This window comes from Mastigoproctus giganteus, chromosome 8, assembly GCF_048544385.1.
Source record: "Mastigoproctus giganteus isolate SK-2022 chromosome 8, ASM4854438v1, whole genome shotgun sequence".
Classification (NCBI taxonomy): domain Eukaryota; kingdom Metazoa; phylum Arthropoda; class Arachnida; order Uropygi; family Thelyphonidae; genus Mastigoproctus; species Mastigoproctus giganteus.
The window spans coordinates 144,843,006-144,860,076 of record NC_143582.1 but is presented as its reverse complement, the minus strand read 5'-3'; the positions used below and the strand labels follow the sequence as shown (position 1 = coordinate 144,860,076).

The 17,071-nt window shown below is 37.9% G+C and overlaps 1 protein-coding gene across 1 annotated transcript; it reads left to right on the top strand.

Moving 5' to 3' along the window:
- Positions 1 to 6,717: 6,717 nt before the first annotated feature.
- Positions 6,718 to 15,683, top strand: LOC150081892 (adipocyte plasma membrane-associated protein-like). Its single transcript, XM_090378956.1, has 9 exons — positions 6,718 to 7,115; positions 8,828 to 8,965; positions 9,613 to 9,728; positions 10,504 to 10,596; positions 11,700 to 11,819; positions 12,468 to 12,636; positions 13,834 to 13,968; positions 14,200 to 14,470; positions 15,406 to 15,683. The coding sequence occupies exons 2-9, from the start codon at positions 8,859 to 8,861 to the stop codon at positions 15,595 to 15,597; spliced, it is 1,203 nt and encodes a 400-aa protein (XP_090235082.1). The 5' UTR covers positions 6,718 to 7,115; positions 8,828 to 8,858; the 3' UTR covers positions 15,598 to 15,683.
- The last annotated feature ends 1,388 nt before the right edge of the window (positions 15,684 to 17,071 follow it).

The following is a 17,071-nucleotide window of genomic DNA, read 5'->3' as shown; positions in this document are numbered from 1 at the left end:
ATATAGTTACAGGAGTTTGCTAGAATGGTATTTATGAAGAGAAGACATTTGTCGTCATTAGTTGAGTAGCTTTTAATGATTTCTTACAATATGTGTTATTATTGTGGTACGCTGCTTGATTGCTGTACGTTTTCTTTCTCCTCTCTGTTGGAGTGTTTTTATTATTATTATTTTATTTTATTTTATTTTGTTGTTGGCATTGGTCAAGTTGGCTGATGCGGAATTTTAACAGTCCAGTAGGGGATGTTTATTTATTTATTATTTATTTTTATTTTTTAATATTCTCCCTCTTGGAGGGTTTTTTTTTTTCTTTCTTTTCAGTCATCGTCCTGTTGTTGGGCTGATGCGAGATTCATTACTCCGAGGGGGAGTTCTTTTTTTCTGGCTTCCAGGTGTGGGCAGCCTGGTAGCAGGATTGCTGGTACCCACCAGTCTTGAACTACCACTGCTCGGTGCGAGATTTTAGTGCTGAATTGCACAGACTGATTTATTATTATTTATTCAAGTAAAGGAAAATGAGAGGTTACATCCACCCTTAGACAGCAAAAAATTGCTAGGAGGGTAAACATAACTATAACAGATTAACAATATATACATTAATATAACGGATACAGATCAAATAAATAAGAGCAGCTAAGACAAAATTCTGGATAAAAGGTCTAAATAAATTCCGCATCCCTCGAAGCACTGTGCGGGAGAGCCAGAAAGTTGTAGAAAGCTGTCCGGAACTGGAGGGGAAGCGCAGTTTGTCGTCACAGAAGCCTACAGAGAGCGAAGGAGACCTGAAACATCTAAAATTCCAACATTGAGTAGGTGTCCGCAAGGACTTTAGATCTGTAGATCTTGTCCACGCAAATCGCCACGAGATTAATATTTAGGTCGTTCAAGAGACCAATCGTGTTTCTGGAAACATATGACTGAGCGAGCTGATTTGGTTGAGGGCTGGTCGGATCTTAGACGTTTGATGATTATTTGTTCTTCTGTTTTCTTTGGGCAGAATGATGAGCCTATCGATGAACAGAACATCAAGTCTACTCGAAATGAGCTTGGAGAGGGTCATTATATTGCGAGTAGCAATGATTTGTTTCCAAGGGGTCATTCCATGCAGCGAATGCAGTGCAGCCCTTGAGATAGTAAGGAGATGTCCTGAAGACCTATTGACGGATCGCAGCAGCCAATACTCAAGCCCCAAGAACTGCTGCAGGTAGGTTGGAGGAGCGGAGGACCAGATTTCCGTCGCGTAGAGAGCCACGGATACAACACAAGTTTGGACTAATCTAGATATTAGCTTCTTATTGCCATAACCAACCAGTTCCTGTCGAGCAGACCAAAGGGCTGCGTAGAATTTATTCCTTGCTTCCTTGAAGTGCTCCAGAAAAGACAGGTTTGAATCCCACACCAAACCGAGGTCCCTGTGGGAGTTGACATGCTTTATTTGATGTCCATTTATAGGAGACGTGCATTGGGATTATTCTTTTCCACTTTGTGAAGGTCATCCGGGCAGATTTTTCGGCATTTAGCTAGAGTCCAATGTAATGCAGAAAGGTGTTTATCTCATTTATTTCTTTTATTGCAGCTCTTTGGACTGAGAAAGCATGTCCTGGCTGATCCAAATGAATGAAGAGCTTTAAATCATCGGCGTAAGAGATCATGTTTTTGAAATTTGCCAGAAGAGGTTTCAGAGCAGCTGCAAACAGTGCTGCTGACAAAACGCCACCTTGTGGAACCCCTCTGCAGACAGTAAAGGAACGGGAAAGACCATTATGCTCTTCAAGGACCCTTCTTTCCTGCAAAATTTTATTGAGTACGGTGAGGCGGTTATCTGAGATCCTGAAGTAGTTCTTCAGGATGTGATGGAAATCCTGTCATATGCTGATTTGACGTCCAGAAAAGTTGTCGAGCTGAGTTCGAGAATTCAAAGCTTCCTGTATGCGAAAGAGAGTTTGAAGGTAATTGGTGGTAGTAGATCTTCCAGGGAGCACAGTGTGAAGGTGGCGAGGTCTGTGATGGAAACAGTGCTCCATAAGTTGAGTAAGGATTGCCTTTTCAAAAACTTTAAGGAGCGAAGAGCCCACTAAGATACGACGAAAATCCTTCGCAGTTTCATTAAACAAAATTTCATTAAACATACGTAAAAAAGCATCCACAATCAAAACACAGGATATTTTAACGATAAACAAGGGAAATTCATCAGGTCCGACAGTAGCTTTGTTCGGTAACTCGTTTATTACTTTCATCAGATTCTCCTTTGTGATGTTAAGCGCAGACAGGGGAGTCAGATCACGTAATGGGATGGAGATGGGAGGATTCGATTCTTTCGTTACGTGACTCTCACCAAATGTATTAGCGGCCCACTCAACGAAAAGGCTTTCATCTATCTTAATATCTTTGCAATGCTTTCCAAATGGCCGCTTTGAGTAAACTAACCTATTAGCTATGTATCTATTGTTGGCGTGTCGCTTTTGCTTAATGAAAAATGCTTGCTTCTTTTTAAAGCTAATGAAATCACTTGTGGATCCAGTACTCTTCCATTTCCTAAAGGCACGTTGCTTATCCAGAAAAGCAGGCTTCAGATCTCTTGAGAACCATGGTTTTGTCCATTTAAAGATTCTGATGGTTTTTGAAGCTCCTTGAATCTCCATTGCCTTTAGGAGGGAAGCCAAACCATTAATGGCTTCTTCAATCGGTAGGGTGGAAAGTGCTGCCCAGTTGGCTGAGGTGAGAAAATTCATTATGACATCTTCCTGATGAAATTAACTGAGAAAATGGTTTTGGTTAGGACTTCATCATCTCTAGGATGCATCGACGGAATGTAAAAGCAAACGTGAGTGGTTTGTTGTCTGAATTAAAAGGGAAGGTCGGGATTGTGGGCGCAAATCTACAGTACGATGACATACTAGGTCTGACGCTTGGTCGCTCCTTGTAGGCTGTGACTCAATGAAACACAATCCCAAATTTTCAATGAAGGTGATGAAGTCTTGGCTAGTTTCCGAGTGTCTTGGGGGTGGGCATATTGAAGTCCCCTGTAAGAAAGGTAGGTTTATCGGAAGCATGGTAGCTCGCAAGCAATGACTGCAGTTCATCCCTGGAGTCTTGTGTATGATCAGGTGGGAGACAAATTTGGATCAGGTGATTTCCGCGTGTTACATTGGCACACAAAACTTCAAAGCGATCAGTATTGCTGGACCTCAGGCAGGAGAGTGCAAAATTACGATGGTAAATAATCATAACGCCTCCCCCTCTTCTTCCCATACGATCATTAGCAGCTGCATGATAAGATGAGTTTCTGAACAACGTGTCGAGCTGTTTATTGGATGACATCCAAGTCTCTGTAAGGCAAATAATCCCAAATTCCTCAAGGAACAAGAGTGAATGTAGGGAGTGGAGCTTATTGCAGATGCTCCTGACGTTTTGGTTAAAAATTGGGCGCAGCCCGTCGGTTACAATGTCCTCTGTTCCCTTTAGTTGCTAGCGACGGTTCCTGGGGCAGAGATTCGAGAATTTTCCCGAAATTCCGTGAGCCGAGCGGCCACAAGAGAGGGCTAAGAATAGCATCTAAATCCGAGGATGAACAAGCTACATCAAAAGATGCATAAGAAAGGTATTTGTATGCATTTTACGAATGCTGATGTGCACTCCAGTCTTACTTAAAATTAAATTCCAAACGTCTTGTGAGGCTGTATCAGGGTCAAGCCTAGTTACAAAAACATGCCCTAAACCAGGGGCCTATTTAAGATCCAAAGAGCCGCTACTCCCATGGATGAAGCCATCGCGTGCGGTTATAGTCACTACTCTGTTGTCAGTGCTAGAAGTGGACATGACTTCGACGTTGGGCATCAAGGAGAGTATGGTATCGCAGTAGCCGCGTCATGCGGTGATAATGGGAGAGCCCGGTCGCTCTCGCTCATTGGAGGGATGTTCAACCCCACACAATTCGGAGCTGTTTGAAGTAGATCCCCATGATTGGTGAGCAATGGTGGCTGATTTGCTGTAGATTGAAGAGCAGCTGGCCGGGAGGATATAGGATGAGGAGGAAGTGCCGCGATTTGAGCCCAGGTGCCAACGAGGGGGGCCTTCAGAGGCACAGGGCCAGGTAGCGCTTCAGTAGGGCGAGGCTGGCCGGAGGGAGCAGCGCTCCCATCGATTCTTCTGGTCTGGGAAGAATCGATAGTAGAAGGTCGTCGTATCGAAAGAGCATTCGGATGTTTGGCTGTAACAAAAGGCTGCCTAAGTATGAGAAACAGGATAAGCCCTGGTAGGGATAGCCATTGTTGACTGCATGTGGGGTGCACTGACTCGATCGGGTTTCCAATTATGTGGGGGACGATCACAGATTCCCTTTGAACAGGAGATTTTATTTACTCTCTGCAGTTGCGAAGACTTTTGATTTTTATCCATGGAATAGACATAATCTAATGCTTCATGCAGCTGCTTTATTAATTTGGCGTCTTTCCTCTAAGGACTTCAAGAATTTTCAGTATTCTGTTTCATTAAGGACTGATTCTGTGGCGCTTTCATTTACGCAGGAACTACTGTTGGGGTTAACGGAGATTTCCAAGACAGAAGTGCCAGGTACTTGTCCCGATCTGTTGGATTCTGTCTGAGTGGCTACATTTAATTTCTTGGCTGGATTGACGTTATGACAGCTGATATGTTGCCTTCTAAGAGTTTCCTGTAGAGTGCTTTCAGTTCTACAGAGGACTTCATAGAGTTTGCCTGTAGCTTGCTCAGGTGAAGCCGTGTTCTTTCTCCTAACATCCTCCTGAACTGTCTGAATCAGTTGCGTAAATTCCTTTTCCTTTTTAAGCAGATGTTTTTTTCATCAAGGCGAGCTCTTTGCGCATCGACGCCATCGCCGTTAGGTAGGATGCGCGCAGTTTTGATGGTAATCCGATCAGATCAGTATGGCTGATAGTAGGAAGTTTATTATCATTTGGGAGCGGGGAGGTAAGATTCTTGTTGTTCACTGATGCCCTGCTTCAGGCCTTTTTAAACTTTCGCGTTTTACTCATTCGTTTCGTACAATTTGCTGTCCGTTGTGTGATGGGACTATTTCGCGATGCTGTTGCATTTGGATGACAGGAAATAGTTTTCTTCACTTCATCAGAATTACACATGCCTCCAGGTGGATCAGCAGATCTGTGCTTGGGCGCATTTACAGTGGAATTGACCAACGAGCTTTTTGCTGGATTCCTCGTAGTGAGTATGCAGATTTGTGATTGAACTAAGAATTAGTCACGGCTGAACAGTAACCTTGGCAGGCGAGTTGGCTTGAACTTATGTGACTTTCTAGAAGTGGCACTACGCAGCGTTAAACAGCTCACACACGACCCTAAGCAGGAGGGGAAACAATGCCACACATAGCAGGCTGGATAGTTATATGTAAAGATTAATACAAAAATCATAAATTGTTATTTACCTCGAACTTCTACAACTTATTCGGAGAGAGATCCACACAGAACTTGATTCTGAGTGATTGATATGAAACTTACTGCATTATTTAACCATAGCACCGTATAATATCACATTAAATGAGGAGCAAAGTCGGACACGTTCTCTCACGACGACAAACTTTAGTAGATCCAGGCTCTGTTCTCCATGCCAGGGACGGGCACCAAGTAGCATTTACCCATATCCCTGCTACTTGGTGGCAAAGTAGCCTGATGTTACATTACACCACATTACACATACACTTCCAGGCTAACAGTTTAAGATTATTTTTTGCCCACAGAATACACAGGTGGATATGGATGTAAGTCTAGGGGTCACCCTGAGATAAAAATACACATAAGTAGTAAGTGTCATCGTTGACCATTTCGAGGGAGATGTTTATGTGTTATGAAGAATGTTGACTTGGAAAGAGTAGCATCAAGTACACGATGGCTTGCGGTTCTTGTGAGTTGTCTTTCTGGAGACATTCTAAAAATTGCAGACATTCCGAGGACGTCTGGTAAGTCTAAGGTAATCGGAAGTTGCTAACATCTCCCGAATTCGACCCTTTACTCATTTGGACAAGTTTGGGTCCAAATCCCGTCGGCGGTTGGAGGAATTCTTAAAACCCTCTTCAATCGGGGATGTTGTTTGGTGATCGCAGCCGGTGGGAGTAGGTTTCTTACCACTGAATTTTCTCGGTTTTTCAGTCCTCGGAATATGCAAATTCATGAGCTACTCTTGCATAGACATAACAGACGATAACCTATAAACATACTGTAACGAAAGTATGCTATTGCACGCTTTTGTTACAAATATCCCCCTTTCAAAAGAATTGAAAAAAGAAAAAAAACATGAAAGCCACATCCGAGTTTACAGATTTCTTTCCCTTAGTGTTAGTTTCCAGTATCTGCTTATCTGTTGTCTTCATTTTTAATTATGCGTTAAGAGTTAAATAAGAAAACTCCGAAAAGCAAATTACTGATTAAGCTAGAAAAAATAGGCCAAAGGAGGAGATTCAAAAGGAAGTTATCCACTTGCCATCAGCAGCATGCAATGAGGCTCGCGAACTCTAGCGTGTTTATATCTTTCCTTATTCGTTGAGAAAACTGATATGACGTGTGACGAAATTCGCTAAACTTTGGAATTGGAGCTGGGTATGTGTTTCATCCAACAGTTTGAATTGTACACAGGAAATAGTCTGTTATTAATAATGATATTTCTTCAAGCGCCTCTAATGGGTTAACTTCCGATGGTGTTGAATGCGTGCGCTTTGTCGACCTTGAAAGAACAGTTGTTTATCAAAAGGGGCTAAATTTTTAAATTGTCTGCCGTGGTGAGGTTTATCCGTCGAATCGCTAGGTTGAATGCAGTAGATGTTCGTATTTACTCTTTCTCGGTGAGCAAGCAACAATTATGAAGCACATGAGCCAGTCGGAGAATATTCAGATGCTTTTATTCTGTCTTTTCTAACAAGAGAAGGAAAAGACCTTGAGCTCCGTAACGGCAGCTTTAGTTTAACTACCCATCATAATCTCTAGCAGGGGAGAGACACCATGTGATAGCTAGAGGTGGGTTATGTAGCTGAAACGCCACATCACGTGACCAGGAAATGCTCAGAGGTACGTGTACGAAAAGCAGTCTCGTAAAACGTGTGCCTATTCACCTGTTTTCGACAGAATCAGGTAAGTTTGCACTCTCAGTTAATTGGTAGGATGAGTATACGCATGCATTCTTCATCCTGTTTCTTTTATATTTGTGGAAGCTGTACCAGTTGCACGTGAAAAGAATAAAAACTAACTAATCTGCGTATAATGCATGTTGTGTTATAAGATATACAATATTTTACAATTAGATATCGATTGTTAGAGCTTTCTAATGCTTGTGAACAAAAATAGTGAAAAATTACTGAAGGTTTCTAAGACATTGCCGTGTATGTCAGAATTTGGAAATACGGTAGCTACTTGGACAGCTAGTGGATTAATAATACTAAAATGAAAAATTTTATGAAACAACATGAGCTTTAACATTTAGGACACGTGTCTTTTGATAAGTTATGAAGTTTGTTTTCTTAGAATGGCATCATTTGAGGCACATCTCACCACTGTACCTTCGAAGAATTGCAGATTTAATGACTTCATTGCATATTGTTGTAATATTTAAAAAACGAGATGTTTCTCAAAAAAATTCAAGCATAATTAGAAAAACTTCATTTTCTAATTAAAAAACTGAATAATTAAGAAAAATATTATTGTGATAAATAATATTAAAACACTCTACATGAAAAGATTAAAAAAAAAAGGTAAAGTGCAGCCATTATCAACCCACTGCAGGATGGAAGCCTCCTCAACGATTCATGCTGAGGGAAACGGACCATAATCTGCCACGCTGGTCCAGTGCGGGTTGGCAGATCGACCGTATTCAGCGGTCAGGGGCTTGAACCCCGGTCTACTCAGAGAGCGTGTGCTACTGCACTCCCGCTCCTGACCACTCGGCTACAGATTCTTGTTCCCTAACATAGGACACCTTTCAAGAAAAGAAGGCGGGCATTTCTTTGTAACTTTATTATAGAACTCCCTTCATGCTAAAACCCTCAACAATTGCACACTCGTTGCAATGGAAAAGGCCCAGGTTCGTTTTCTTTCTTGACGGGGACTTTTGTTCACATTCTTCCCACCGTGTGCAAAGATTCCGCGTTTTCTGCATTGTCTGTAAATTTAAGTGTTTTTCATCCCTTAAAATAGGCCAACCGACAATAAAGTACACGCAATTTAGAGACATTATACTGACGCCTCGTTCGAGATCTTAAATAGCTCTGTCACCCTCCTTTTCTTCTGAGGTGTTTTTACAGCTTCTTCAACCTTGCTCCGCTTCAGCTCAACGTCCTTTCCACAACAGACTTTTTGGTTCTTCCCTACGATTCTTGAATCTTCACACTAAACTTCGTTCCAGAGATAAAATTCAGAGTTTTACAGAGTAGGAGGCATCGAGTTGTTAATATTCCAATAACAGCCTAGAAATTAACTATATTTTTTTCTATAGCCAAACATTCCGGTTCCTCTTCCGATTTCCAGGGATTCTAGCAGACGTGACGCCATTCCTGAAGACTTGTCATAACCATTGCGTATCATTCTCGTCCCGATGACGAGACCTGTTTTTGTTTTCTCTCTCTCTCTCGTTATCTATGGGAGCTACTCATGATATACTTCGATTTTTTGCACAGAAAATGCTTTATTTTTTTTTTTTATACAGTGTGGCTGTCCTCTGTGACAGCTTAGCATGATATATCATGTCGGCATGCCACTCGCTTGAAGTGTCTAGGTTCGATTCTCAGGGTGTGTGTGTATATGTGTGTTTTTGGGTGTTATAATATTGTATTCTGTTCTCTGTTTTGCAGCTGCTGACCGTTGCAGGTACAAAGAAGACAGATGGGGTTCATCAAGATCCTTCTGAGCTTTGTCATCGTAATCGTCGTCATAATAGGCTTCCTGGCATTTTCTCCAACACTAATCGACGTCCGTCCAAATGTATACACGTAAGTCATTTAACAAATCAAATTTATCCGACACAAATGCAACGTTTCATCGTAGCCTTTCTCCTAATCCAAACTTTGTGTTATGTTATTCCCTCCATGTTCAGAAATCATCTTTTGTATTATTCATTTTGATTAAATGATCAATCAAATAACTATTCTGAACGGGTTTTCATACGTTCGAAATCAACCACAACTATTCAGTAATGGCCCCGATGTGAGATTATGGCTTCAAGTTTGTCAAAGGAACATCTTTTGCAGATACACTACAAATATGCCATTTTAACCATAAATATACCATTATTTGCATTTAATAAGTATCAGATTATGTAAAATAGTTAATAATTTTCATAACAAACTTGTATTATTCAATTTTTTTAAATAAAAGTAATCAAATGTTTGGTTACGAGTATTTTGTTTTGGTGTGAGATTTTCGGCATATTAATTTCTTTTACGTAAGAGTTTCATATTGGCTGTTTTATTGAAATTTTATAAGTGAACATAACGCTGTATCTTTGAGAAAATTAATTTACTAGGGCAGTAGAATATCAGTGGATAAAATAGCTCTAAATGTTTAGAATTAAGCGGTATGTTTGGCAATTATGATTAAACTATTTTCGGAAATGCACATTTTTTAAAAATTTTTCTAGTGTCAACCTTCCTCCGACTTTAGAAGGTGTGTACTCTGTTAATAACCGACTAAGTGCAGCAGAGAAACTTTACGAAGGTCAAATTAGTGGTCCTGAATCGTTGGTGTTCCATGAAGGTATGAAGTAAACTTGATATATATATATATATCCTTGAACACTACTGTTAAGCCTATTTTCTATTTTTATTAAATTTTCAGTGCATTTAAAATGCATATATATATGCATTTCTTATTTTGAGCAAAGGTATGCGAGATAAACATTTCACTACTCGGTCTTTCCGACTAAGCCCCACTGAAATATTTAAACTATGAATCCTTCATTAACAGACAACGTTCTTGAAATTTACAGACAGATAAAACGCCTCATGGCACGAGTCGCTTTAGTGCTAACCCAAACAACAAATCGTCCTTATGAGTTGAGAATATTAGCGTACTTATGGCTTAAAAAGTACAGTGGTATTCGACCAGAGTAAAAGAGAAATGCAAATGTGGAATTAACCATTCTTTGAATAAGTAATCTCGCATGTTATTCCACACCGATTACAATGGTCTCGGGCTATTTTAATTTTCACTAAAACCAAAGAAAGAAGTGTTTGTAAAAATTGTTGCAAATTGTGTAATGCATGGATAGGAAATTATTTTTTAATAACTTAATTTATAAAGAATTCATAATTGACAAATGAAGGAGCGATTTGCAATTTCATTTTTATGCTAATTATATTCCCCGGTGAATCATGCTGCGTTGAAATACAAATGGAAAGTTCCTATTTGCTGGTATAATTGAGTGTGATAATTTCTTAATTGATAATATTTTATTGCTATCCGGATCCAAAAATAGAAATATTTTCACTATAATTTTTATTGTGGTATTGTTTCATTTTGTTTTTTCCAGGAAAAGTATACAGCGGAATAGCTGGAGGACACATCATGCAAGCGATTGGACAACGTGTTAGCAAAGTAGCTCGGATAGGAAAACGTAATTGTGGTAAGTTTTAATTGGTCGAAGGTTGAACATAAAATGAATCATTGTAAATGTTCAAAGTAACTGAAGTCAAATGAGATTTTTTTTTTTTTAAACCGAAAACTGGCTCTATTTTCCAAAAATAAATCTCGATCACGGTATAGGTACTTGTCCCATGTATACATCAGGTTTTTGCTTAACCGTGCCCATAAGTCTTTTGGTTGATGTTGGCTATTATTTGCCGGCTTCATCGGCAATGTGGAATCGACCCCTGTTGATCTTCTCTCTTTTTTTTTCCTTTTTCCTCAGCCTTCCAATAAACAAATTCTGGATGATGGTGTAGGCAGATCCATGACTGATATTTAGTTCTCTGGTTCTGTCGAGAATGGTAAATTTCTGCTGGAGAGCGCCCTCTGCGCTATGTAACTGAATAATACTGAGATGTGCCAGATTGAACGCATCCGTCACTGTGAGCACCATGCTGTGTCTGTTGCTGCGCACAAAGATTGTAAATGTGCCTTGTTGTTCAATAGAAGCGTTAGTATCAATCCCTAAATTTGCACCCAGGGCGACAGGTAATTTAATTTACACGGTCGAGATCTCATTTTCATTTTATCCCCAATTTTTAAGGAATAACATAACCGTTATGAAATTCTAGAAAATAATCGAAAGTAAATTTAAAAAGATAAACTGAAAATATCAAATGACGAAGATGTTTAGCCATTAATGCAGTTTCTTAGTATAACGCACCACAGTTTGGATAACAATTATTGAGGTAAATGTCTTCTTTTTTTTTTTTTTAACCAGAGCCATGATTCTCAGTAACTTCTTTTTTTAACTAGTACAGGATTCAAAAACACCACTAATCAGCGAGTATCCACAGTTTCATAACATGAAACTGTGGATACTCGCTTGGTAATCCAACACGATATTTTGCCTTAAATGTCAAAACTCTAACAGAAGAATAATAAACAGAGGAATTGATATTTCTTTTACTATTTTATATTAAAGTCACTTTTTATAGAGATTTTCCTTTAAGAAAAAAATACGAAGACGCCACTGTTTCTCAGAGTTTATTCGTAATCACATTTTTATGTTCTACTGATTAGTGCTAACTTTCTTTCCAGATCTGCTGAAAGGGGAAGAGCATATTTGTGGAAGACCATTAGGGATTCGTATGGGGAAAGATGGACTGTTGTATGTAGTTGACGCATATTATGGAATAAACACTGTCGATGTGCGTACAGGTAAGGGGAGAGACTTAGAGATTCGAAAAAAATCTCCTTTTTTTTATCTTATAGAAAACTAAATATTAAACTGCATGAAATGTCTGTGATAGAAAATTTGTATTCACGTTGTCCTCACATTTGCCCAGAGCATGTAATCAAATACAGTAAACTCTGTAAAATTCGGCACATCAATGGTTTTAATTCTCACAGCAGAACAGATCTGCCTTTTCAACGAGTTGCCCCAGTACTGCACTACTCTCAAACAGGTGACCTTTCCAAAAGGTTATTGTAATTTGTAGAAAGAAACAACCTATCATAGTGAGACACATCTATCATAGCATGTTTCAGAACTAACTGGTCCCTCATCACAAAGTAGGTGGTCTCTTTGCGAACTAAGTAGTTTGGTTCAATTGTATTGAAATATATATTCATTTATAAAAGTATGCATACTCATAGCTAAATTTTGTCAAATCTGTTTTTATTTACCTTCGTTCTGAAGGGGGGGGGGCGATGGCATGAAATATTTAGGGGAACGCAATGTATAAAAGGTACCTCTGGTATAGAGACACCTTAGCATTCAAACGATACTTTTAAACGTTTATTCACGCATTGAAAACATTTACAATGAAAAATTAAGTAAAGTTAATAATAATATTAATAATATAGGGGATGTCGTACAGCTTCTACCAAAGAAAGTGGTTGAGGGTAAGATGATGGGATTCCCGGATGATCTCGACTTCGACGAATCCGGTAATATTTATTTCTCTGATGCAACTACACGCTGGACGGTTAATGATGTTTGGATATCGATCATTGAACATGACGAGAGTGGAAGGCAAGTACTTGGAGCATTAAATTTCATGATTTTGCTTTTATAATATAAGTCTATTATTTTTACACTCCACAGTCTGACTATTTTAATGATGATGCACGTTTTTTAAGTTGTTCTATAATAGTTTTAATTTTTTTTTCTATGAAATCATATAATTCGTATAAAATCGTACACTTTTAAAAATATTGAAGCTTCTGGTTGTCACAATAAACGATTGCTTTGTGACGCATCGTTGAATACAATTTATTCCAACTGGAGCTTTTTTAGCAATTAAATAACATATTTTTTACAAAGAGACAAAACTTTTGCTTGAAGAGAATTCGGTTAGCATTTTACCTGAATATTACAGTAGCAAGCACTTCACCGAAAAACTGTACACCTATTTGGACTGAAATTAAAAACAAATTAAAATGATATCAATCCCTAAATTTACACCAAAGACGACGGCCAATTTAAATTTACATGGTTGAAATCTCGTTTTCATTTTATCCCAATTCTTAAGGAATAACATAACCGTTATGAAATTCTAGAAAATAATCGAAAGCAAATTTAAAAAGATTAACTTAAAATATCAAAATGACGAAGATGTTTAGCCATTAATGGAGTTTCTTAGTATAGAACTATAACACACCACAGTTTGGATAACAATTAATGAGGCAAATGCTTTTTTTTTAACTAGTACATGGTTAAAATACTAATCATCACATTAATACGATTGGGCGTGGCTTTTTAAATCATTAAAGGGGCGCGGCTTTTTTAAAATCATTAAAGGGCGTGGCTTTTTAAAATCATTAACAAAAAAGGGGACTCCCTTTTGTTTAACAAGATGAGGTGGCGAAACTGAAATGTAAATGCTCGTTATTTTTTCCTTTAAGATCGATGATGTTAATTAAAAAATTATACAATGTCCTCAACATTATTTGTTCCGAAGGCTTCTGTAATTTTGAGTTCAATTATGATATATTTTTGACATAAGTTCGTCTCAATGGATATTTAAAGCTAAAAAAGTCGTACTTATAAACACAATTATAATATTATATAATTTAATAATACAAATACTATTATAATTATGGTATATTATAAAGTATTATGATACATATATAAACCCTTATACTAATGACCGTAGAAGTCAATATCTGAAATGAAAATCTACCGGCTGCAGCTTTTATTGAGGTTTGTTTTTATTTTTTTTTAATGTAGGGTAATTAAATTCAACCCAAAGACGCAGGAAACAACAGTCCTCATTGATAACCTTGCATTTGCTAATGGAGTTCAGTTAGCTTACGATGGAGGGTCTCTATTGGTATCAGAAACCTTGAATAATCGTATCATCAGGTAAAAGTATGATTTATGTACACTTAGTTAAATTAAATGTTTAACTTTTTACTCTCCCAAACCTCTATTTATTGATTGGACTCAATTATCACCCGTCACTTCCTCTAATCATAATTTTTTTATGATTACAAAAATTAATTAATCAAAACAAATTCCAGAGGAGGGGGAGAACAATTTAACGCATTTATAAATCTCAATATTTCTATCTTATGTCAGACTTAACTCCCGCAGGTATTACCTAAAAGGACCGAAGAAGGGTCAGAAAGAAGTGTTTGCAAACTTACCTGGAGAACCGGACAACATTCGAAAAAGTTCACGCGGTGGTTATTGGGTGGCAGTTGTGGGAGCACGAGACATGACATCTTTAACATTGCTGGATAAACTGGCTCACTGCCCGTTATCAAGGAAGACGTTGGCGAGGTTTTACCACGTTTTGCAGTCGACTGTGGGTTACTTATACCAGCTATGGCCGCATCCACTAGTGGGTGACTTGGTGATGAAGGTCAGTGATCATTTATGCACTTTACTATAAACATTGATTGAATTTCAATATCCGATTTCTTTTTTTTTACTATTATATGTGAAGACACACCATGAAATTTATGTGGAAAAAGTTCAGATTCCAAGACAAAATATATGCTTAAACTATTGAACAAAATGAAAAAACAAACGGAAATAAATTAAGGACTGTTTAATGATATAGGATTTCTGAGGTTACTTTGACGCCAAAAACAAAAATATGACAGAGTTGAGGCGCATTACTACATAAGGTATACGATCACAGGAAGTTTTTTCTCCCTCAAAATAATTCAAAAAGATGTTAACAACTTAGACGGAACCGTATTTGTTTTTTAAGTTGGACCAAGCTTTAAAGCTCCGAGTTCTTGGTGTCAATGTTTTTTTTTGGGGGGGGGAAAAGAAGCATTACTGCTGATCGTGTACCTAATGCAGTATTATGGCGCAGATCTGTCAGATAAGGATTATTTTGTCCTTTTGTGTATTCCAGCTGTCATAAATAACGCCATGGCCATAATGCTCCTGGTACAACCAACTTCCTTAACTACAAGTTTCCAACATGTAGCTAGATGTGTTTTTTTTTTTTTTTTTTTCAATTTAAGCCACTTGGAGTTTCAGTTTTAACCCGATTTCAGTTTTATCAGTAAAAGATAGGTAAAATAATTCCACGAGCACAATAACAGCTCAGAATTCCCAACAGGAGTAATACGAATCAAAACAAAAAGATAATTTTAAACGAAAACCTTCTGTACATTCAAAATGATCAGACGACTGCCATTTTCTTTATATTTTTAAGCACGTTTATTATAACTATTCCGTTAAGTTTCTTTATATTATCATTAATTTATGTGTATAAATGTATTCTTAACGATTTATAGGAACTGATTTTATAGCTCATGTTTTTCGTTAATACTTTTTTAGGTAAAAACATTCCCTATGGATTACTTTGTTGGCCACGTTATGATAATCGAACTGGATAAAGATGGAAAAGTTCTTCAAACACTCCAGTCTACTGACAGCAAAATAGGGCATATATCCGAAGTTCTAGATCATGGAGGGCATCTTTACCTCGGATCGTTTCACAACTCTTATCTACGAAAATTTAAAAAATAATGGACTGAAAATACAAACTTATATGAAGCTAAGAAGAGCGTGTATATTTTCACTTGATTGGGGTGTCGGAGGAAAAAAAAGGTGGAGGAGCGTAATAAATTGTACAATAAATAAGTTTAAATAAAGGTCATGATTATTTTCAAAATAATTATAAATGTGTTTTAACCTGACGATGGTAAAAATTTAATTAAAAATAGTGATAACTTAAGATCGTGACAGTTTTTCACAAGAAGCCAGAGTTTACTTTTGTGAAAAGAAAAAAAAAAAAAAAAGATATAGAAGGTGGTTAAAATTAAAGTGCGCCATTTGATTTGGTAAATCGCTCAGGAATGAAATTTGAAACAGATGGTGCCTACACCATTTGGTAGTCCGATAAAGTGAACTTGAAAGAGAGAAACCATTCGGTGTCGGAGAAGATCTCAGTAATGTTATCACGCCTTTCGGGACCATCAGATTGAACTTCTCGAAGTGGATTATTCAATTATGAAGTTGGTTGTTAACTGAATCAAACAGTAATATTTGGTTCTGGAGAGAGAGATACGTGGAGGTGATGCTCTTCGTACTCGACAGTTACAGGAACTCTCCACTTGTGGCTGGTTATGAAGCTGCTTATGGAGCGATGGCATAGCCAGAGTAACATTGAAAAAAAAAAAATAATAATAAATAAAAGTGAATACCCTTTTTACTTAATGGCTTTATTTTTAATTTTCGCATATATGCATTTGGGTCCACAGTGGTTATAATCAGTCCTCTCCACACAGGGTAGAAACAGCCTGCGTTTGAATGACTCGAGGAATATATATATATATATTTGAATAATGTTTGAAATAATTGAAAAACTGAATCTTACATAAAAAAGGGTGGTAAAGCATACATCAGAGGCAGCAAAAAGCATTTTCCTCTACATGACGCTTGAGATATAAACTTAAGTGAGATTGTTCATGTTTTGCCTATATAATGTGGTTAAAATTACTTTTGTCAGTGGTGTGGCTTTGCATTTGAGTGCTGGTATCTGTCCTTTTTTTAATTTTCGCTGCATCAGGACCACCGCTATTCAAGTCCTCTGCATTGGCAGTTCGATCTGGGGATCGCATGGTGGACTGATCTTTTGATCGATTCGCCTTTGCGGCGATTTGTCTAGCGATCGAAATGCAGCGATTCCCTGACCATTATTGGCCTTGTAGTCCTCTGTTGAGATGGGGCATAATGGTCAGTCTATTTCTGTTTTATTTTATTTTATTGTAGTTGTTCACATCTCTGCTCGTGATATTTCACATAAATTTGGACCTGGTGCCCGTCAGAGGGGGCGCTGTTAAATTTCATTTAATTGGCTATTCAAAATTTAATTGATTATATTTTATTATCTTTGTATTTAGCCTTCTAAATTATCTTCGAGAGTTTCTGCTACAATAATTGTATTCTCTTCCCTCCCTGTTCGTTTGATCGTTATGTATAATTTCACAATTTTCGCTCT

Coding starts and splice junctions, on each gene's coding strand:
- LOC150081892 (XM_090378956.1), top strand. CDS start 8,859: ATGGGGTTCATCAAGATCCTTCTGAGCTTTGTCATCGTAATCGTCGTC. Junction 8,966..9,612: donor GTCCGTCCAAATGTATACAC/GTAAGTCATTTA, acceptor AAATTTTTCTAG/TGTCAACCTTCCTCCGACTT. Junction 14,471..15,405: donor TGGGTGACTTGGTGATGAAG/GTCAGTGATCAT, acceptor ATACTTTTTTAG/GTAAAAACATTCCCTATGGA.